The sequence below is a fragment of the Fundulus heteroclitus genome, chromosome 23, assembly GCF_011125445.2.
Source record: "Fundulus heteroclitus isolate FHET01 chromosome 23, MU-UCD_Fhet_4.1, whole genome shotgun sequence".
Lineage (NCBI taxonomy): Eukaryota > Metazoa > Chordata > Actinopteri > Cyprinodontiformes > Fundulidae > Fundulus > Fundulus heteroclitus.
The window spans coordinates 4,338,749-4,361,765 of NC_046383.1; the positions used below are offsets into that span (position 1 = coordinate 4,338,749).

Consider the following 23,017-nt stretch of genomic DNA (forward strand, 5'->3'; position numbering starts at 1 on the left):
AGGGAGGGAGTCCACATAGCAAACTCCTTACCGGAGGAGCGGCGGCTTCTCTGCTCCTAACTCCCCGCTCACCCTGTGTTGTCCGACGGGTTTGCTGCCTGACACCGAGCGGGACTAGAGGAAAGCTGGATAATACAGCAGTAGCTGGCGGAGATATGGACGCTGACCGGGATTTGGGGGTCGCTGCGCCTCGCTGAACGTTTGGAGACGCCCTCCGGCGGCGGTTGTGGCCGGGGTTAGCAAGCGCACGGCTGCCCGGAAAGAGGCCGACGCCGCAGCAGCAGCAGCACCGGGTGTGGGGATTTAACCATCTTCGTCCTGCCTTTCCACCGATCCCACAAAATAACGCCAACAGTGAGGTGACATTTATGTGTTCCGGGTAAGAATGGAGTCCAGTTTGGGGATATGCAACGAGGAATGCTTGGCAATATCCTTTTAAGTCGTGTTTGGGTTTTTTTTTTTTTTTTTTTTTTTTCAGTTAGGCTAACGTTAGCACCACCATGTCTCTCTTTACTGCAGTTAAACAACAACACCTCCTACTTTAAAACCCGAGTCTCTGCTAACCATGCTAACATCGACTGAACCCAGTTATGTTTCATAGCAACAGTCAATATTCTGGTTAATGGAGCTGCATTCATGGCTTCCAAACATCTTTCTTCTATCTTCTGTTTCTCCGTGTTTAATTTGCCTCCCCGGTTTTCAGTTTGCATGCTTTCTTTTTAACACCTGTCCGCTGTCAGATTGCAAAAAAAATAATCGACTTATAAAGGCGCAGCGAGGTGACGTTTGTTGTGACGTCCACCTCTGTCCTCCTCCATCACGATGATTCCTTGATTGTTGCTGCTCACACTGTCAGAGGCCAGGAGCTGAGGTCTGGCCAGAGGGAGCCCAGACTGCTTACTCTAATTGAACGCAGTGGAGAGTTTATGTAAGTATCAGATATCTCCTAAAAAAACAAACAAAAAACAAAAACAACAATGGTTTTTGTGTTGCTAGCTGGTAAATCTACTGAGATGTCGCAGATTTTAAAAACATGTTGCTGTGCCGTGATGCACTAATCAGAATTTCTTGGCTAATCTCAAAGGACATGCAGATGTAAAAGATTTTTAGCTCACCCTGTTTGTCTCTTGAAAAACTGTAATATTAGAAAAAAAATATGCATATAAAAACTGCATTCAAAATAGTTTTCTCTAGTGATCCTGCTTTGAGTTGAAGTTTATTTATTTTAAGAGGCAGAAGCGATATTTGCACTGCAAAAACGGAACCTAAAATAAATAAAATGTTCTTAAAATTTGTGTATTTGTCCTTGATTTGAGCAGGTAAGTAAGATTATTTGCCAATGGAATAAAATTTTTGCACTTAAAATAGGAACAACTCATCTCCATCATGATAGTTCAAGTGCAGGATGTCTAATTATCTTATTTTAGGGGTAAAAATACTCATTCCATTGGCAAATAATCTTATTTACCTGCTCAAATCAAGGACAAATACACTAACTTTAAGAACATTTTACTTATTTTTAGATCCGTTTTAGCAGTGATGGGTTGCATTGTGGGAGGGCTTTCATTTAAAACCAAAATAATTATGAGTTGGACATTTTAGGCAGGCTTCGGCGTTGTACAGTTAGAGTAACTAAATTCAAACATTGAAAAGTTTATTTATTTTAGTAACTCAACTTGCTTAGAGAGACACAGATGGTTTTCAACCCTTTATTTCTGATTTAATCATGCAGAGTTTCTGCTTACAGCTAATGAAAACGAGACATTTTAGATTAGAATATTATATTTTACCAATAAAGATGTAATAAATACAGAAACATAGGTTTAATGAAATGTATGTTTAATACTTGCTCAAAGTTTACTTTCAAACAGTACTTTTAATCTGACAAACGAACCTCATTAGGATGCATATTCTAATGTGTTCAATATGACCAAAACAGTATTCTCCGTGTGCATTCCCTAGAAAATGTATATCTTTACCTAAACTTTGAGTTTACTGAAAGCCTCCAGCATTCTCAACTCCAACCAGGTTACTGAGGTTGAAAACAAGGGTGAGGGCGAAACAAACCATTATTCATCTACTCTTTCAAGCGGTCTTATATACTTTTTGTTTTTGCGCTCACGCAGTTAAAAATTAGTTAATTTTAAATCTCTCACTAATACTGAAAATAGGTGACTTTACATATTTTTCGCTCAGTAACAGCACCCACACTGAAGAGTGTTTTCCTTAGTGCAGCCAGGCAGATGTGGCTCGTTCGCTGACTGGAAAAAAGATTGGACTTTTGAGTTTTAAGTTTTTAATTCTGTTACCGACAACAGGCAACTGAAGCTGTTTCTCTGCATTTCTACCATGAGATATAACTCTAGCTTTTGCTTTATTTGGACTGGATGCCAGGGAGCCAGAATGTACGTCACCTATGTGGGGTTGTCTAGAAAATAAATGTTTTAATAGTTAACATCCACCGTCCTGCTTAATGAGCAAAATTATGGCTTCCAGCACGGGCAGGATGTGCTGGTGGACAGCCGAGCTCATCCAGGTTTGATAAGAACCCCCCTTGGATTGTATCTATTCGACCCCAGGGTTATGTGAGTGAAAAGCTTCCGTTTTTTTCCACACATTTTAGCTCTGCGTTGTAAATTAACCCAAGGTCAAGTGGTAGATGACGGTTAGTGTCTGTTTGACAGCCACAGGGTTTGTTCAGTGATAGTGAGAGCTGGGTGTGACAGCAGTGGAAAGTCCAATCATCAGTTTAGGTCACAGTTGGCTTCGCCGTCGGCCACCTCACTGCAGATTATCCTGAATTCCTTCACTTCGTCTTGGGCTATAATGAGACTCACATGGGCACAAAGCCTCGGGCTCAGCTGTGTTCAAACCACATTAACTCAACTAAGAGAGCAGTTCAGATGGACCAAACTGAACCATGGGAGCTCAAATACACACATGTTATCATTCCTGAATATAATACTGTTTAACAATAACAACACTATAGACACTTTTATTGATTTATCAAGTCTCTTACTGTACAAAATACAAAATGACTGGATACGTTATCTTCTTTGTCCCGGGTTATGGTATTTAATTGATGTGCTCAGAACAGGACGGACTAAAAACTAGGGCTGAACGAGTTTGGAAAATAATGTTATTTTGATCCCCCCCCCCCCCACTTTAATTTATTATGTATTTTTAAACATATACAAACAACAAATCATTTTGTTTCCTCGCCGTGCAGGTTAGTTGCTATAAGACCCACAGCGTCTAAACTTGGAGCAGAAATTATTGTGTTCTGCCTACAATATATTTCAAACAAAATTATGACTTTTCTCTGCATTAACCACAAGCAACAAAAATGGCCTCTAAATAAAGATGTTTGTAAGTAAGGACCATAAAAACAAGAACTTTTAATGTTTCTATTAATCAGAATATTATTCAAGAGAACAGCTTTTAATTGATTTGGACATCAATCCTTGTTGAACATAAAGTGAAACCAACAAGGAAAGCTATGTATTAAACTGATTGACCTGTACTTAATGCTATGTATGATCATATAAACTCTAAAACAAGTAATAAAATTAGATTATCTCACTGCTGCAACTGTCTTCACTTCCATGTGGAGGCAAAAACCCACTTTAAACATTTTACAGATACCTAAAGGACGTGTCTAATTCCCTAATTGTTACATAGCCAAAAACTGCAGACCTCTGCGAATTAGAAATTGCGTTTTTTTTAAAAAATCGTGATTATATTGAAAATGCGATTAATTGTGCAACCCTACTAAAAACTATATATCCCTCAAACTAACAGTCAAATAAATAAAACATATTGCTGACGCAAAGCATTACACGTCAACAATGGGCAGATTCTGGGTCAGTAGATTTCCTGGCTATTTAGTCAGCGCTTGTTTCTGGTATCAAAAGTAAAAATTTCAGCAAATTGTTAAAAATAAGTTGCACTTTAAAGTCCTCCTTTTAAAAGGAAAATGACCTGAGTTTTGCGACAGAATCCCATTCGCTGTTTGTTGGCGCCATGCCTTGTCATTTCGGCTGGTTGCGCACATCCCTTATTCTCAGCGTTAGTGGCGCTCCCTATACAGCAGCAAGGTCGTGTCTGAAAGCAGACTAGCAAATGCAAGGTTGAATATAAACAATTATTGGACAATGTTACGCTGACTGGTAAAAGCTGCTAAAAAAACAAACAGTTATGAGGCCAGACTCTGTTGTTTTATTGGAAATTGACTGCGTGCTACCATCTGTTGAACGTGACAGATTGTATCTGCAGCGCTATCTACTGTTTGAAATAAGAACTGCAGTTCAGTATATAAGGTGAAAGGCTGTTCTTCACGTCCGAATGTTATCAGGCCTTATCAGGTCTGCTAAATTATACTCATGGCTTAACAGAGGCCCCGCACCCCCGTTATATGACACGTTCATATAAGCGCTGGAAACTAAAGGAGTGCCGTTACTGATTAACTTTTTAATATGTTAAAATTAGAGTCGGTTCTCTGTTCAGCAGGTTAATTCATTGAGAGAAAATTAGGCCTAACCAATTCTTTTTTCTCCAGCATTACTCTACAAAGAGACGACAGAGGGATAATATCCTGCAAGTTAACTTGACGCCTAAATTACATGTTAATGCTTTCAGCGTTTGTCTTTGGCAGAAAATAAAAAAAATATTTCACTAAAAAAACATATTGAATGTTCTAGCTTTTTTGTTTTAAGTTAAAGCATTTTTTATCTTTATTTTAGTTTTTTTGGAAGGCTGTAATACCCAGTTTTTATAATCTGGGTTATTTTGCTCTGAGAATCTCGTACCAGCCCACGTCTGCTGCTCGTGTGATCTGACGTATCCCCTTTGCAGTCGAGGTTGTCTCGTCATCATGGATGTTTCGTAGCTTTTGACACCAGAGTTTGTCCGGGTTGATTCGGAGAACCTCGTCTGACACATTTCGTGCCGGAGGCCTGACTCCTTTTCCTCTCCGCCACCGTAATCACGTTTAGTGGGAAATGAAGGGGAAGTGTGGGCAGAAAGCCGCTTTGACCCCGCCTAGCTGTTTTGTTAGATATTGAGTGTGGACCGTTAACCTCCCTTCATTAACACGAGCAAAGATCTGAAGCTGTTTGTTTTAAAATGTCCTCACTAAACGCTTTTTATCCTTTCACTATACTGAGTGTTGCCACTGTGGAGTCGTCACCATTAGGATTGAATGCAGACCAATGCTTGCTTGTTATTTTTCTGTCATTGTTTGCTTATTCAAGTGTCGTCACCTAAAGGTAGATTAGAGGATGCATTTGCATGAGTGCATGTGCTTTTTAAATACTAAATTTGCATTTTGTTCACTTAATAATCGTAAAACCTTCCCAGCACACACACCTCATTTGTTCTGAATGCTCTGCCTTATATAGTTTTAGCTGCATGATGGATTTTATGATAGAAAATACATGTTTCTTTAGCACATCTGAATAGGCTTTGTTATTTTTTTGTCAATAAAACTGAATAGCTTCAGTAATATTTAGGTATCAAGATTTTATGGTATGTCAGAATCTGTGCTTTTTTCATCTAGATTGGTTGTTTTGGCCAACCCTGATGCTGTCGTGTCTCGTCCAGTGGCCCAGTTATCCATACCTGTAAACCATAAATTTCAAATTATACGAGGTATGTTACCTGTTTTCTTCTCAATGTTAATTTCTTTTTTGCATATGTTTAGTAGTGAACAATTTTAGGATGTTAAATGGGAGGCTTTTAATCCATGTTTAATGTGTTTTACAAAAATTTGTACACCCTTTTTTTGGCTTTTATCGCATTTCAGCCAAAAGCTTTCTTATTATTTATTGGGATTTACAATGATAGGCCAACAGAAGGTAATGCATAATTGTGAATCGGAATGAAAAAGATGCATAAAAAATGCTTAGAAAATTTTAAAACTATGATATGCATTAGCTTCCATAAACAAATATTTTGTAGACTAACCTAGGGCTGGGCCTTTATCATATCGTTTTTTTTGTTATCATGCAAAATTTGTTATCATGATTATAATTTATGTTTATCTTCACAATGATAAATTCCAATTTGCAATGTCTGGAAACCCCAAAAACTTCCATTATTATTATTATTATTATTATTATTATTATTATTATTATTTTAGCTATTTTCTTCAGGCCATCAATAAGTGTCAATAAATTTAAAAATATATTTAAATGTTGTTACCATGTGCAGTTAGTGATAAAAATCAAATTTCTTTATGTAACTTGTGTCCTGATGAAACACATTTTGAATATTGTTTTAATAAATTTTAATTTATTAAATCTGTGTCTTAAGGACAGTGCATGCCTCACTTTTCAGGTTTTAAAAGTGTGGGGAAAAAAAGGAAATTAGAAATATTTCCTTCAACTTCACAATTATAACAAAGTACTTTGTGTACATCTGTCACATTTAATCTCCAAAAATATTTTGTTGTTGTTCACTGTAACATGAGAAAACGAGAAATATTCTTATGAGATACTTTCAAGATGACGTGCAGATAAACTGTATAAACTGGCATTTTTCAAAATTGTTCTGGGGGCGGGGTTAGGCTTTTACTTTAGCGTTAGTTACACTTATCCCTAAGCCTTTTAGTATTTCATATCTATGTACTCATTGTGTCCTTACACTTTATTTGACCTTTTACTCAAGGTTGCCCTTCTGTAAAAGTGAAAGTCTGAGTCTTTTGTGTTTAATTTTAGCTTCAAAGAGAAATAGGAAAATAAACCCAGACCGTGGCCCTCAGAAGTTCACTCCCACTGCAGACCTTTGAACTTAACCGTTTTCCTTTCTTATTTCCCTCCAGAAGCTGAAGAGGCTCTCCTCATCGACTTCTCTGACGATCGTGAGTACTTTTTGTCTCTTTGAGTTACCTTTTTGCATCCAATTAGCTTTTTTTTTTTTTTGTTCCTGGTCAACTTGTAGATTTTTTTTTTATTTGCAGAGAACTCAGTGCAGCTCCTTTTTCTAGCCTTACAGGTTTAGAGCATGCCTCCAGCCAAGTGCCTTTATTTAGTAGCAGACTTGGGTCACACGTTGCTAGGGCTCGCTGAAAGAATGCTGATTTGCCTTCCTGTTGTGTCATGTTTCTTTTTTTTCTCCCAGCCACTTTGTATTTCTAGTACGTTTGCAAAATCCAAAGGTGTCTTACACGCATGTGTTTTGTTTTTTTATATTTTTGCCCCTCTGAAGCGTCTGTTAAAATACGAATCAAAGGAGAAAAGGCTCCAGAGCTGGTGCTGGAACTCCAAGATGATGAGCGGACTCAGACGTTCCTAATCCAGGTGAAAAGCGCTCAAGAGCAAGGTAAGACTGCAGAGACTGTTGGCTACTTAAAGGAGCCAGAGATAAATTATTAAGTCACTCATCTAACATTTATTTACTAAGGGTGGATTTCGCCACATGCTGATCACTCTGTGTTCTCGCCTCCTGCGCACATGAAGGAAACACACCTTTGATTGCTACTTACAAAATATCTTCAACTGACTTTTTCACTACTTTTAATGCACCCAATCAGATCTAGACATCAGTTTATTGTAACGTTGAAGTTTTCTAATTGTAGCTGCCGTTTGAATTCTTATTTTGACAAAGGGAGTTTGCTGTATGAAGATGCATACTCCCTGTATGCATCTATTTAGTTTTTACGTAGCAGCACTGAAACATACCCTGTTCCAGCATGCTGGAATATGTGATGAGTCAGTGGCAGAGACAAGATGCCATCATTCCCGCCTAGTCAGACACATATGAGGAACATGCTGCTGTGTTGTGGATAAGAATGGTGCATTTCATTGACTTTTCTGTGATTTTTTGCATTGCTTAAAGTAATTGTGACACGAACTTCACTGGGTGGTAATACCTCTCGGCACAGTCGATCAGTATGTCGTAATTACCGTATTTTTCAGACTACAAGTCGCATTTATTTAGAAGTTTATTTCACACAATCCAAGACTAAAAACTGACATTTAATCTGGTAAGGCAATTTATTTACTTACACAGCTGCATCTACAACCAACTGAATAATATGAAACATACACGGGAGATTGAATAGGATAAATTAGCATAACAAGCCAGCAACTCAAACCCGGGACGTTCTCGCCAGCACATTGAAAGTTATCAAAATTACACTGAAATTAGACCGTGAGCGTAGCGGTGCTACGTGCTAAGCTAACAGTGCGGATGTTTGAGAGCAACATAAAGCTCACGTGCATCAGCAAAGTTGTAAAAAGCCCGAACGACTGACCTGTAAGCTAGCGCTAGCTGCTATTAGCTTCATGGACAGCTCAATAACAGGGTTCTGTCACCGTCTGGGCCCTTCAAGCTGCACCACGCAACGCTCTGCTGCGTGAATGCAGACTGAAACCGTGAAGCAACATCTTTGTTGTCTATTAGTTAATGTTTCAATTAAGTTTTAAGTGGTGCAGGAGCAGGACATAGTTTTCACAAGTCTAGTGAGCCCTCTTGCAGCTATAGACTGTAATGTATACTCCTTGGTTCATGTTGGTCAGTATAATTTACCATTTGAAATTAATACATAAGTCGCACCTGACTATAAGTTGCAGGATCGGCCAAACTGAAAAAAACGTGTGACTTCTTGTCCAAAAAATACAGTATAGCTTTATATTGATGAGAAATTAAAAACAAACTAATGTAAAATCACTTCTATTAAGTGTAAATTATGCTGGTGTTTAAAGTTGTCATTTAACTTGATGAAAACGGCAAAAGATTTATTTTACCAGCTATGCTTTCGTCTTCATAATCAAGTAAAATGACTTTTGGGTGGAAATGTGTCAGATTTATTAGGTTATTTCTAGATATTTTTTATCCCCTCTAGTACAAGTCTTACAGTTGAAGCTTGAAAAGTATTTGTGTATATTTTGTAAATATTTCTCTTTCTGTTTGATGTCAAACAGGTAGGGCCAATTTAGATCTGATTTATGTGTGTAAATCTATCAATTCGGTTCAGTTTTAATTGGGTTTATTTTTATAGAATCAATTCAAAGACGCTTCTCAAGACAGTTTGCTAAAAACGTCAATTCAGTTCACTTATTCAGGCAAATTTAAAGTCAATTACATTACCAATGTATCCTACTTATCAAACAAAGCAGTCCAGTTTGGTTTTATTAATCACATTTCTAAAGAATTTTCTTAGTCTGATAAACTCACTCACAGCAATCACTCCTGGACAAGCATGTAGCCACAGCGGACAGTTCACTGCATATAGCTCACTATAAGCAACCGTCTGCTCTATGGAGAAAACTGTCAAATTATACTCACTATTATTTTTGTCCAGTTTTGAAATACTTATTATTTACACAAAGACTTAATGAGATGCATTATTGCTCTCTGGGTATGTTGCAGATGAAAATTAAGGAATATTAATTCAGATGGTAAACTAGTGCTATTTTAATCTGGATTTTGTCACTGATGCTAATCCATCTTTTGACAATTGGCATCTGCCAACACGGAGTCTGACTCAGATGCTGATTTTAATACTCATCTTTATTTTATTTTTTTCATTCCAAAGAAATGTTTCCTCTGCATTTAACCCAAACCCATAAGGTTATGCTCATGGACCCAGAGTGGCAGTCTCTGGGATTCGAACCGGGCAACTTGCAGCCTCTCCAGGACGCAAGCTCCCTGCTTTAACCACTGAGGCACAAAAGAATGAATGCCATGGCATATTCTTTAAACCTCAGTAGCTTTCATCAGCCTAAACTTTTCCTTACTCTTTGTTTCGAAATAACTTTTTGATAATTCATCGTAAAACATTTCAACCTAGTTCCAGTGAGTCATGTGTGAACAGAACTGATAGAAAGTTATATTCTCTTGGTTTATAAACTTAGTGATTTGCTTTTAATGTCGTATAGTCCAGTTTAATTCAGTTTATTATGTTGCACCAATTCACAACACACATCATCTCCACACACTTCACAAAGTGAGTCAGTTCAATCAAATCTAACAGATTTCAAGTCAAGTTCATATATTCTAAATTTATCCTACTTATCAAACAATGCAGTCAAGTTCAGTTTATCAATAAAATAAGGTAAAGTTTTCCATCTAAGGAAACTCTACAGATTGCATCTGAGTCACTGTCTCTGCAGCAGGATGAGCATGTAGCGACAGTCGGTTGCATTGTGTCACTGACTTTGCAGCAATCCCTCGTACTGAGGATGCATGTAGTGAGAACAGGAAAGGAAGCACTGCCCTTTAACAGGAAGTGAGTAGCATTTCGGCTTCACTCTTCCCTGAAAAAACATTCATATGGAGATAACCGGTTAAACGAGCATGAACAGTACCTTTTAGGGCAAGATAAATGTTTACAACTTTTATTACTGTTTTGCAGGCCATGCGCAAGAAAATGGGCTGTGGTTGTTTTAATAATTTGCCACGCGGATCGTGGCTGCAACACCTGCTGGAGGTGTGGCATGCATAAAATCACACAGGACTACTAGGCCTACACAAAACATTGCAAATATATAATTACTAAATCAGATTGCAGAATATTAACAACACAAAGGAGTGTTTAATAAGCCAAAATATGAAAGACGCAAGTGAGTTTGAATGTTTTGTGTTAATTTGATGTTAAAATTGGAGACATCTTTTATTTATTGTACAGCCAAAGCTCTTATCTGTGTCAATTCCCATTATTTTTAGGGTTAAACAGTTTATTTGTGTCTGTAGTTTTAAGATGGTGGATAGAAACTGGCTTGATCACTGCAAAAACATTGACGCTATGCTTATTTAAAACATTTCTGAACCATTTTGGGTGAATTTCTTTGATCAGCTTAGACTTATGTAATCTCTGCTGGTAGTTTTAATAGTTCAGTTAAAATAAAGCAATTGCATGCAAATTTTAAAAAGGGCAAAATTATGAGCTTTACGGTTAACTGAATAATGACTCAGTTGTTCCATTCCCACCCAGTGAACAGGATTTTTACATTCATATCCTGGTTGGTGCCCATTTGACCAAGTTCCTGGAGAGACAAATATTTTAAAGGAGCGTTTTGCTTGAGAACAGACTTAGAATTTCCTACTTAAACCTGTTCATCCAGTTTGACAAGTGTCTTTACGCTGTTTGCTTTGCTTTGCTGATTAAAGCTGCACAGGCTGTTCTAAACACTATCTAACTCGCATTAGATAATGTATATGGTTAGCCACTTTGTTTTTTTATTTGTTTTACTAATTCTTAAGATAAACTCTACCCTCTTAAAAACACATGTCCTGAAGGCCATTCACTTTGGGAATGACACAACAAATCTGAGAATCCAATTTAAATTTTTCTTCTGTTTTCTCTTTTTTTGTTCCCATTTCTTAAAATAAATGTTATTCATTCTTCAATACACATTTTAGTGTGCTATAGGAGTGCAGAAAAGTTGAAGTTAGTCTCTCCTGTAGCTGCATATATATTTTTATATTCAATTTGGGTCATATTTTTCAACCCGTTTGCACTTCTTGAACAGTTTTGCTTTTATTGGTCTAAATTAATTAGGGCTGTGCATAAACATCGATACAAAGGTTAATATTGATGTTTTAAAAAATTATTTAATATCGATATTCTGGCTTTCAATATCGATATACATCCCAAACCATAGGGGGCGACATTACAGCGCACCATTACTGTTCACAGCGAGGAAGAGCAAGTGAGATGAATTTGCGGAATGGCCGACAGGATTTTAGAAGCACCTTTGTCCCTAAAATCAGACGTTTGAGCACATTTTCGGCTTCTGTGATTCGTTAAATACATTGAATCAAATGCGCTTTATTTTACTGTTAATATATCGGTGTTCAATAAATTGAACATAAATATAATATTTGGCTGGTTTTGGTGATTGAATAACTTTGAGCATTAATTTGAAAGTAATAAATATTGATTATTGGAGTAAAATCAAGCTGAGCTATAATTGAGAATCATATTGTATCGTGAGCTATGTATCGAGAATCATCGAATCGGCCCATCCTAGATGATACCCAGCCCTAAAATGAATGTTTCAAGAGCTAAATATTCATGCATGTTTATTTTTGTTTATCATTTTGTTCTGACAAAACGATTTGATCTCTCCAGTTGCAACCAGACTCAGTAAACCTAAAGCGATGGAGCCCCTCACACCAGCAGCTTACAGAGCTCCCGTCCCCATCCCACCACAAAGGGCGACCAAGACTGCTAGCGGAGAGAACCAAGCCAAACCCCTCAAAGCGCCAATGTCCAACCTCAACAGCACAGCAGCAAATCACAATGCCACAGGTAATCTTAGATCAGCTTGTTTACTGTTTAAATTATTGAGGTTTGTCCCCTGAAACTAAATGAGATTGTATTCTAAACCTTGTTTTTATCTTTCCTGAATATTTGGGTTGTTTGCCTCAGAATATGGATTTAGCGACAGTTTAAAGAACACCATTAAAGCGGAAGAGAAGAAGAATCAGCAGAATCGCATTGTTGCCTCCAGGGAGCCGCCTCCTATTCCCACACTACCTCCGCGCAAAGCCTCCATCCCTCCATCAACTCCTCTTCCTCCTGCACCAATCCCCAAAGAAGCAGTTGCACCCTTGCAGGCCAGAGGCAGCTCTGCTATACCGAACACTAAGCAAGAGTAAGTCAGCCTGTACTACAATTTCAGGGCCGGTGTGTAATTTGCCTGAATTATTACTGTATTTAAGCATTTTAAATCCATTAGTTATAGGTCTGAGTTTGACTACACGGACAGGCCGACGTCTTGGCCTGAGAGTCCAACTACCAACAGTATGAGACAGAGCATGTTCTCCAGCGAGGCCGGGCAAAGAGAGTACCTCATTAAACACCGCCTGGGGAAGAAGGAGAAGGAGTATGTGGACATCCAGCCCTTCAGGTGAGAGGAGCTCCTTCACACTGTGAATTAAAACAGGGATGGATAGAGACAGCCGGTGCTAAACTGGACCCAATGTAGCGTTTATCAGTCTTATGGCCTCCTTATAAAAGCATGCTTGTGCTCTGCCTCCATAATCTTTTAAATATTTACATTCTGAAGAACGGCTCAACTCTACCAAATCTAGTCTAGATGCAACCAGATACAGAAAGTAAACACACAAAGCAGGCATGGGTGCAATGTTCCAACGAATAACAATATTTAACTAATTCAACATGCAGTATTTTAAAAAAGGAACATAAAAAAATGTTTGTGTGTAGTTTCTAATTCATTTTTCCGGATGTTAAAACACCAAAATAGCACAGCTTTTTAAAATGCATCGAGTTTTGTTGGATTCTAGGGTAGGGCTGTACGATTTTCCCAAAAATCAAAATTGCAATTTAATTTAGACTTTTCTCTGTATTTACCACAAGCAACAAAAATGGCCCGTAGATAAAGATGTTTGTGAACGAGGACCATTTAAAACAAGAAATGTAACTGTGTTTAATAGTCAGAATATTATTATTCAAGAGAACAGCTTGTTGAGTTGGACTTCAAACTCTGTTGAATATAAAGTGCAACCAACAAACAAGTCTATGTATTAAACGGTTTGACCGCGACTTAATGCTATGGTGAGATTCCTGAAAGTTTCTGGTAAAAACATATGATTATTTATATATATATATATATATATATATATATATATATATATATACTCTAAAACAAATAATAAATTTACATTATCTCACTGCTGCAACTCTTTTCCCTTCCATATGGAGGCAAACCCACTTTAAACACACCATCAACACCTAAAGAATGCGTCTGATCCGTTAAATTGTTACATATCCAAAAATTGCAGGCCCCTGCAATTTGCAAAATGCATTTTTAAAAATTGCGACTATATTGCAAATGTGATTAATTGTCCAGCCTTACTCTAGTGTATCAAAAAATATTTGGCATATGGAATAAAGGCATTCAGAGATGCCTTTTTAATAATTACTTCATGAAAAAAAACAAAAACATTGAGATAAATATTGTATATCGCGCTTTCAGCCTAAAAATAAACCAAAAGTTTATTTCTGATAGGAAATTAGCCATGCATCCCCTAAAAGAATAAAATATGGAAAGGCGCATCTAGTAGTTTAATTTACACTTCAATAAACAATGGTATGTTAAATTATACTCCATAATGAATTAAAAATCCTTTTGGATATTTTTTTCTCATATTTCCAGTGGCATTTTGACGATTTATCTTTGGTGATGATCTGAAAGTCCTCGTTCACAGGGGCCCTGCAGTCCTGCACGTTTTTAAATGCATCCTATCTCCAAATGAGGGGCTTGTTACCAGGCGTCTGCAGCGCTGAATGAGCGCTAATGAGAGAACTCAGCCTTTTGAGTCAGGAATGCATTAGTATAGATTGCCGAATGCATCAAGTTGCCGCCATGTGATTGACCACGTCAGTGTTTGTATTAAAAAGCAATTGAACATTTTTGTGACAAATCTTTTGGGTAACAGATGCGTTTAATTTTTTATTTAAAAAAATACAATTATTGAAATTTGTTTTTAAGTAGTATCAAATATTGGTGAAATATTTTAAATGTGCATTTTTTTCCCCATTAAAAGCTGCAGGATTGAATTTACCAAACATTGCATGTGGTTTTTCCAGTTTCTTTATAGGAACCTGGAATGTGAACGGACAGTCTCCAGACAGCAGTCTTGAGCCCTGGCTCTGCTGTGACCCCGATCCTCCTGATATTTATGCCATTGGGTCAGTGAGCAATTTAGATTAAGCTTTTCTCTGCCCATGAAATAAACCTGATTACCTTATGCTCATATTAAAAATATAATACCTTTAATTATGATTCTAGTTTTCAAGAATTGGACCTGAGCACGGAGGCGTTTTTCTACATGGACTCTTCCAAAGAGCAGGTCTGGGTCGAAGCTGTGGAGAGGAACTTGCATAGAAAGGCCGACTACAAAAAGGCGAGTAACAGCTTCGTTGTCAGTGTTTGGATTGTGTGCAGAAGTATAGCATTTATTTCAGTATCGTCATGTGCAGAAAGCATTAGTGCTACCACACTTTATTATATTTTCAAAAAGATAAAAAAAAAAAATCTATTTCACACAATAAATCGCTCAAAGAAGCAGACTGTTTTTCATATTAGACTTAACTAAAACACAGGCATTGATTTACAGAGTTATTTACTCAAGACTTATTGAGCTTAAACAGCTATTTAATTAAACCAGTTGTAGCTTTTAGGACAAAGTTTGTCCAGACCAAAAACAAGAATGGTTTACAAAATAAACATTACATTATAATGAGGTTCACATGCTGTGGACAATGTACACTATACATTTACATTGTTTTTTGCTTTAAAAAGGGCAGCAAAACTGAGAAAAAACCCTTTAAAATTTTAACCTTGGATTTTAGAAATGATGGGTACACTGCAAAAGTGGAACTGAAAGCAAGTAAAACCTTCTTGAAATGAATGCATTTTCCTAGATTTGAGCAGGTAAATAAGATTATTTGCCAATAGATGAGATATAGGTAATTAGATATATTGCATTTGAAATAAGAAGATGGAGATGAGTTGTTTCTATTTGAAGTACAAAAATTTCATTCCATTGGCAGATTATTTAAACTTGCCTGCTCAAATTAAGATCATTTCAATAAAATTTTATTTACTTTTGGTTAGCTTTTTGCAGTGTGAATATGTTGGAACAGTGTTGGTAAAGAAACGCAAGTAAAAAAAAATCTAAGTTTGTTCTCAGAAACGTGTAAAATAGTGAATAATTATAAAAAATAATACCACCTGCAGATTCGGACGATCCGGCTTGTTGGGATGATGCTTGTGGTCTTCGTCAAAAAGAAGCACAAGAAGTACATTAAGGAGTTGGCCGCAGAGCACGTGGGGACAGGAATCATGGGGAAAATGGTTTGTTTACGCTGAAGTTGCCTAATTTGCTGCCTTCTAATAATCTGACGGAGATCTGATGAATTAGTGAATTGTTTAATTGCTGTTTTAGGGGAACAAAGGAGGCGTCGCTGTTAGGTTCGTGTTCCACAACACCAGCTTCTGCATCGTCAACTGCCACCTGGCGGCCCACACAGAAGACTTTGAGCGCAGGAATCAGGACTACAGAGACATCTGTGCCCGTATGACCTTCCACTTACTGGACTACCCTCCTCTGAGTATCGTCAAACACGAGTGAGTCCCCCAACCGTTCACGTCCTCTTGTTTCAGTTTAGTTTTTTTTTTTTTAGAGCACAGCTTTATTTAAGCGTAACCAGCCAGACTGTGAGAATAATCATAATTACTATCAAATGAATTCTGTACATGTCTTGTTTAAAACCTGGTATGTTGGGTTTTGTGTGTCTCAGTGTAGTAATCTGGCTTGGAGACCTAAACTACCGTCTCTTCCTGTACGATGCAGCAGAAGTCAAACATCTCATTGCTGAGAATGCGCTAAAGAAGCTGCAGGAGTTTGATCAGGTAATGGACACGGTCAGCATGCACCAAGGAAAGCTGGAACACAAACGTCCCTGCCTATATGATCTATTAGACCTAAAATTAGTAATGCAAGGCAAACATTTTATGCTTTTTTTTTTTGTGGTTGGAATTTCTAACCTGAAGTTGTTGTGCAGCTGCTCAGGTTGAGCTCTGGCTTGCATTTGAGAAGCTCAAGCTTAGTTGTACCTAAAAGCAGATTTCAAACAGTTTGCATGTAGTAGGTGTTTTTTTTTTTACAGGTAGAATAATTACATTTTCGTAGGTTTTATTCCTTTTGCGTTTGGTTAATAAAGAACAACCTGGTTTTCCGAGTTGAATGAAATTGTTGGCCCTTTCCACATGTAGCTGAACATTCAGAGGCAGACCAAAAGGGCCTTCTCAGACTTCATGGAGGGAGAAATCAACTTCATTCCCACATACAAGTATGACACCAAAACGGATCGATGGGACTCGAGGTAAAGCCATATTTTGTTTAATCAGATTTTCTGTTTCTGTTGCTGAGTTCTGTTTTAAGGTTTATAAATCAGTTAGACATAAAAACACAATTACAGATATCCTTGACTAGGGCTGGACGATATAGAAACAAGCATATTGATAAAATAGAAATCATATTGATCGATATCGATTATCAAAAAATGCAAAACATATATTTAAGTGTAGCCCATGCCATTTTTTTGCTGTTTTTATAATGACCCATTTTTAGATAAAGAACACACAAACACTGAATTCAAACTCAACCCTTTATTTAACCAAAACTGCAAGTTTTTGAAAAAAGAAAAAGAACACATGCTCTTTGAACTCTTTGAAGGGGGCAGGGCTTGGTTCCTTGGTTTGTGATTGGTTGGGAGGATTTAATTCCTGCAGTAATAACCTACATAACAGGCTATAATGCAAAAGGAAGGGCAACTGTTTTTCTATTGCACTTTTTATCAACCCTTTTTTTCTCTCGATAGACAACACCATATCTATCAATCTATATATATTACTGAATTATCATCCGGCCCTGTCCTTGACCTTATCTCACCTTTAAGTCCCGACAAAAATGCCACCCAGAATATGAATTTACCATTTGGATTCCCTCCATTTTTCTACCTACACAAACCTGTATATTAAAAAAAATATAGATCCTTATCCTACATCTGAAATTTCCAAAAGACTTGCAAGATTTTCATATCCAGCAAGGCTGAAAGCCCAAAAAGATCAAATTAAGCACTTCTTCTATAAATAAGTCTCTGCTTTCTGCTGACGGTGTTGTTCTCCTGCCGCTTGAATAAACTGTAATCATGCCGTACTAAAAGCAGTTTCCTTTTCAAAAGCTGCTTAAGATTCTGTGGTTCCTTTAACTTATTTTTAACCAAATCACAGACACTGAAAAAAATCAAACTTTAATTTCTTTTCCCTTAGTAACAGCATCTACACTGGAGAGCGTTGTCAGCATAATCTAGTAGCGCTAACAGTGTTGTGTGTTTACAGATTGGAAAAAATTAGCTGTGCACCTCTGTTAGTCTTTTATTAAGTGATTGTTCAAATTTAACTCAGGAACAGTCATTTTGTTGCTAAATTGACTTAAAAGATTAAACATTTTGCAAAAGCTCAACAAAGTGTTTCATTTCCGCATTTAATGGTTATCCAATCCATACAATATTGGAAGAAAACTAGGAAAAACTAGTTTTTTTTTCTGTTGTCAGATATTATTAGGTGAATGCCACTGATTAGAATAAGAGAAGTGGCGAATTAAACCTGGGTTCTTTTCTTAGACTTTTCTGCCTAATTTTTTTGCCACAAACTGGCCCGTTAGTTCACTATTCACCGGATAAAACGTTTTACAGCCCTGAGTTTGCAGTTCTTTGTGTGCTTTATGTCTGTTTCTACGCATTTTCCTCGTTATCTGCTTCCTGCAGTGGGAAGTGCCGGATCCCTGCATGGTGTGATAGGATTCTTTGGAGGGGAGGCAACGTCCAGCAGCTTAAATACAGGAGTCACATGCAGATGAAAACGAGTGACCACAAGCCTGTCAGCTCTCTCTTCAAAATTGGGGTAAGATGTCAAATAGCAGCTATCTGACGATTCCCTGAAGGGAAGCGGTTGTCAAATTTTTACATTTAAAGGTCCAACATTTCTAGATAACAAGAAGTCCAGAACAAGTAGTGAGGAGAATCACTTATAATACATTTTCCTATAGTTTCCATGCAAAACAAATGGACCATAATGTCTAATTGTTTTAATTGTGACCCTAAGCTCTTGTAATTCTTGACAGTAAACTGTACACACTGATCTAACTTGGTCAGTTTTTTACAGTGCTAATAAAGTTCCTATTGTTACCACACAAGACTAAAGAAAATATGTAAACTGGATCTGAAGTGCAACAAGAAATTTTAAGATTAAAAACTTTGGTAAAGCATACAGATATCTAAATAATCATAGAAGACAGAGCAACGACGTGGAGAAAAGGAAATTTTTATTTATTTTGTACCTCGAATGAACTGCCTAATTTTTTTTTTTTTTTTTAATACCAAATCCTGTTTGTTTTCTTTTAACTTTTAAAAATGCATAGTTTAAAAAAAAAAAAAATTTAAATTAAGAAATGTAATCATGTCAGAAACTCCTGCAGGTGTGTTGAAAATTAGCCAAACTCGATTGAAATTTGTTTGGGATTAGTTTATTGTTTTTGTATAGCTCTTAAAAATCAACATGCCAGTTGGCTTTTGCTGTTTTTGTTAAGAAAGTAGTAAAGAAGATGGTAACTGAAAGATGCAAACTCAAAATTCCCACTTCATCATACCAATATTACGTTTCTGCAGTAGGATTGATTGTGCTATGCCTTTATAATTATCCATAAAATTTTATTTTTTCCCCAAACACTTTGATATTTTGTCTTCTGGGGATTTCTGGACAGCCGTTTCTGCTCCGCCGTTAACTCTGTTATAGAAAGCTGCTATAATGTTCTGACATGACTTTATTTCCTCTAAAATACAACTAACTTCATCGTTTATACCCAAAAGGACATAGTGTATAGAGCAAAAAAGTCTCAGTAAGTGAGCGTCTCACTCTGTCGAAGATCTTTGTACAGGGAGAAGTTTGCTAAGATGCTAGGCTAATGTTAGCTGTCTTCCACTGCAAAAACAGAACTAAAATAAGTTAAAATCTTCTTGAAATTAGTGTATTTGTCCTTTATTTGAGCAGGTAAATAAGATAATCTGCCAATGGAATAAGATTTTTGCACTTAAAATAGGAAGAACTCATCTCCATCATCTTATTACCAGTGCATTATATCTAATTATCTTATTTTAGGGGTAAAATTACTCGTTCCATTGGCAGATAATCTTATTTACCTGCTCAAATCAAGGACAAATACACTAATTTCAAGAAAATTGTACTTATTTTTAGTTCTGTTTTTGCAGTGGATACGCCTTGTTTAAAAAGTCGGTTAATGACACGTTTTCTTTTGCAGCTTCATTTAACCGCGTGTACAAAACCTGTTCTACTGCAATCTCTACATCATGATTATTAACAGCTGGTGTTAAAGGAGCTGTATGGTTGAATTTTTACTGCTTAATCCAGGTTGGAGTTTGTATGTTGAGAATCGTTGTTTTAGGGGGCTATTGGTTTTTAGCTGTAATGAAGGTAGGAATGTTATTGGCAGCAAAAAGGTAATAGGGATTTGTTTATTGTAAGTCAATTTTGTTTTCTGTCTGTTTGTGTAACAGGTGAAAGTTGTTGATGAGCAGCGGCAAAAAAGGGTGTTTGAGGATATTGTTCGAGCCATGGACCGAATGGAGAATGACTGCCTTCCTTCTGTATCTCTGAGCAGGATAGATGTAATTATACTGAACATGTTTCTGATATTAACCAAAACATCAGTAAAACCTTTCTCAGAATCAGAGAAATCAGCTAAAATCCTTTGCAAAGCTAAGATTAATATGCTTTTTCCTCCTTGCAGTTCACGTTTAAGGATGTCAAATTCCGGCAGCTTCAGAAGGAGCGCTTCCTTATTAAAAACGATGGGCAGGTACCATGTCACTTTGCCTTCATCCCCAAACCAAACGATCCGAACTATTGCAAGCCGTGGCTCCGTGCCGAACCAAACGAGGGGTTCTTGGAACCAAGTAAGTCCTTTTTTCCCCCCCCAATGATCCTAATGAAGTTTCTTCCTCCTGTTAAACCAGAGTTTATATGTTAAGTATTTTTTTTTTCATATTAAGGGTTTAGTTTGAATCCTATTCATGCATCTTGTATTTCTCTAGATGAGAAGGAAGCAAAACCAGAACATTGCACGCTTCCTAAAGAGTAAATGTCCTCCTGCTTCTCGTCTCTCTGAACAGGTGAGACCCTGGAAATCTATCTGGAGGTGTATGTAAGTAAGGACGCTGTCACCCTGCTAAACTCTGGACAAGACACTATTTACGACATCCTGGTGCTCCATTTGGACCGCGGCAAAGACTACTTCATCACCATCTCCGGGAACTACCTGTCCAGCTGCTTTGGCACTTCACTGGAGACTCTGTGTCGCATAAAGAAGCCGGTCAGAGAGGTGACCAATCTCATTGACCTGGTAAGGGAAGGCATAACAGGTGGGATGCCGTCACAGCGTTTACAACCTGCTGGTTTAGCAAGCTTATGTGCGTTGTTTTGATTGGAATAGATTTTTTTTGTTGTTGTTGTTGTTGTGAAAGGGTTTAGATATAATCAGAAAGCTGTGACCAGTACTTGCTTTGCTACCTGAGAGCTGCATGCAAACATGTGAGGGCCTATTCTTTCCTTCAGGGTAAACTCAGTCACAAATCGGTCTATCTTTAGAAGCCATTAAATGTCTCAACTTGTGCCGAGCGAACAAGGAAGTAGCAAAAACATCGGACAGGACCTCCTAAAAAAGCTAGGAAATTTGATTCAGTTTGGACCCACTGTAGTTTGTGTCACATTAAGAGTTGTCTTGTCTTCACACGGTCACCTCCTTTAGGTTTTCAGTATATTTCCACCTTACCTGATCAAACCTTGGAACAAGCTGGTGCAATCATCCCTGTGTTTTCCAACTATTCGACTTCCCTTCTTGACAGATTATATCAAAGCATTGAGAGATTATTATATTTTCTTTAATCTGCTTTTATGCATCTCTTTTCTCCCTTCTCTGTTTTCCCTACACTGCCTCCTCCTCCTCCTCTTGCTCATTTCTCTGCTGTGGTTGTGGGCTGACTTCTTGCTCAGGGAGAGGACAGCGGTACAGAGAAGGTAAATCATTTACAGAACCCAATCTGCTCTCGGGCACAAAGACATCAGCATCACCGCAGATAGGAGTCTGGCGTTTATCTTTTTTTTTTTTATGACACAGTATTGACCTCATTTGTCCTCATAGCAACAGCAAATGCGTTCAAGTAATTTTAAAATCAGTGATGTTGGGTCATGATGCAGATCTAAAGTTTTGGTTCACTGGCATGAAACTCATTAGTTTTAGGCTTTTAATGATTTATTTGACTGGTAAAAGGTTTATTGTACAGTTTAAAATCCTGCCCCACTAATATAGAGATTCACGTTACGTTTAAAGATAATTACAGCTGTTTGTGTTATTATGTCACCATAACTAGAGACCAACATTAAAAAAACAATATGCTAGCTTTTCTACCATTCATACACCAACTTTTATCTTCATATGGCTTAATAATCCCCTCTAGTTGACCTGGTATCGTTATATCCAGTGTTACCAGACATGAGAAGCAGATTTTTCAAGAAAATTAAGCTTATTTGTAATTTGTTTCTAAAATCTGATCTCGCCGGTCAGAACGGACCCAGTCCAGGTTGTATGTGTCTGCATGGATCAGTTAACCTTTAAATATCATGTTGCTCATGGAAGATACAGGGGAAACATGTCCAGTGAGAGTTAGACGCACGTTAAAGCTCATTTTGAAGCTCCTACACAGCTTTGGTGCTCCAGGGGTTAAAGGTAATTTGAAGAAGATTTCTAAAAGTCCTGTTTTCCTGTAGAAGCTTCTGTTCTTCATTTAGATTAATCGTCCTCATTGTCCTCTCCTGTTTTCCCTTTTCTACATGAGCAGCCTGACTAGCGGGGGATATTTTTGGACTTCTCTCATGGGTCCCAATGATCCATTTGCAGAGACAAAAAGAACATGATATCCAGCTTAGTGAAATGACTCAACTTCAAAACGCCGGATCTCAGAAATAATCCTCACCTTACTATTCCTCACTTATTTACAAGCGTTGTTGTTTTTATATTAAAAAAAAAAAGCTTTTTTGTGATTGAAATGGAAACGTTTTCTTCTATTCAGGAAAAGTCAGTGATGAACCTTCTGTTGGTGGATGGAGGAAATCCGGAAGATAAACCTCTGAAGATCCCTAAAGAGGTGTGGATCCTGGTCAACCACCTCTTCACCAAATCCTGCGATCAGGTGAGAAGGTTCACGCTAATTAAAAATGATGAACTGCAGATGCTTTTTTTATGTGTTTATGCCCATTAAAAACAAAAAAGAACAAAAAAAAAACAAACAGTTTTCGACCTCAGTAATAAAACAAACGATAGAAGATTTTATGCTGAACAGTAAGAGGCTGTTAAACATGAACAAGCAATAAAGGCAACAGATAATTTGTTCTTTCAGTTCTTT

The 23,017-nt window shown here is 37.3% G+C and overlaps 1 protein-coding gene across 4 annotated transcripts in view; it reads left to right on the forward strand.

Annotated features, from left to right (window-relative positions):
• Positions 1-23,017, forward strand: part of ocrl (OCRL inositol polyphosphate-5-phosphatase) — a 29,360-nt gene continuing 6,343 nt past the window's right edge. For 2 of the 4 annotated variants that reach the window (XM_012861786.3, XM_036127068.1), the window contains exons 1-20: positions 1-427; positions 849-928; positions 5,558-5,649; positions 6,821-6,859; positions 7,207-7,320; positions 12,077-12,256; positions 12,377-12,602; positions 12,687-12,857; positions 14,561-14,662; positions 14,763-14,877; positions 15,714-15,830; positions 15,922-16,103; positions 16,277-16,388; positions 16,752-16,861; positions 18,308-18,443; positions 20,114-20,224; positions 20,347-20,512; positions 20,729-20,958; positions 21,609-21,632; positions 22,685-22,804. In XM_012861786.3, coding sequence (XP_012717240.2) covers positions 386-427; positions 849-928; positions 5,558-5,649; positions 6,821-6,859; positions 7,207-7,320; positions 12,077-12,256; positions 12,377-12,602; positions 12,687-12,857; positions 14,561-14,662; positions 14,763-14,877; positions 15,714-15,830; positions 15,922-16,103; positions 16,277-16,388; positions 16,752-16,861; positions 18,308-18,443; positions 20,114-20,224; positions 20,347-20,512; positions 20,729-20,958; positions 21,609-21,632; positions 22,685-22,804 — 2,469 coding nt within the window. In that variant the 5' untranslated portion in view covers positions 1-385. The remainder of the gene's footprint in view (positions 428-848; positions 929-5,557; positions 5,650-6,820; positions 6,860-7,206; positions 7,321-12,076; positions 12,257-12,376; positions 12,603-12,686; positions 12,858-14,560; positions 14,663-14,762; positions 14,878-15,713; positions 15,831-15,921; positions 16,104-16,276; positions 16,389-16,751; positions 16,862-18,307; positions 18,444-20,113; positions 20,225-20,346; positions 20,513-20,728; positions 20,959-21,608; positions 21,633-22,684; positions 22,805-23,017) is intronic. The other 2 variants (XM_012861787.3, XM_012861789.3) reach the window with 2 other exon arrangements.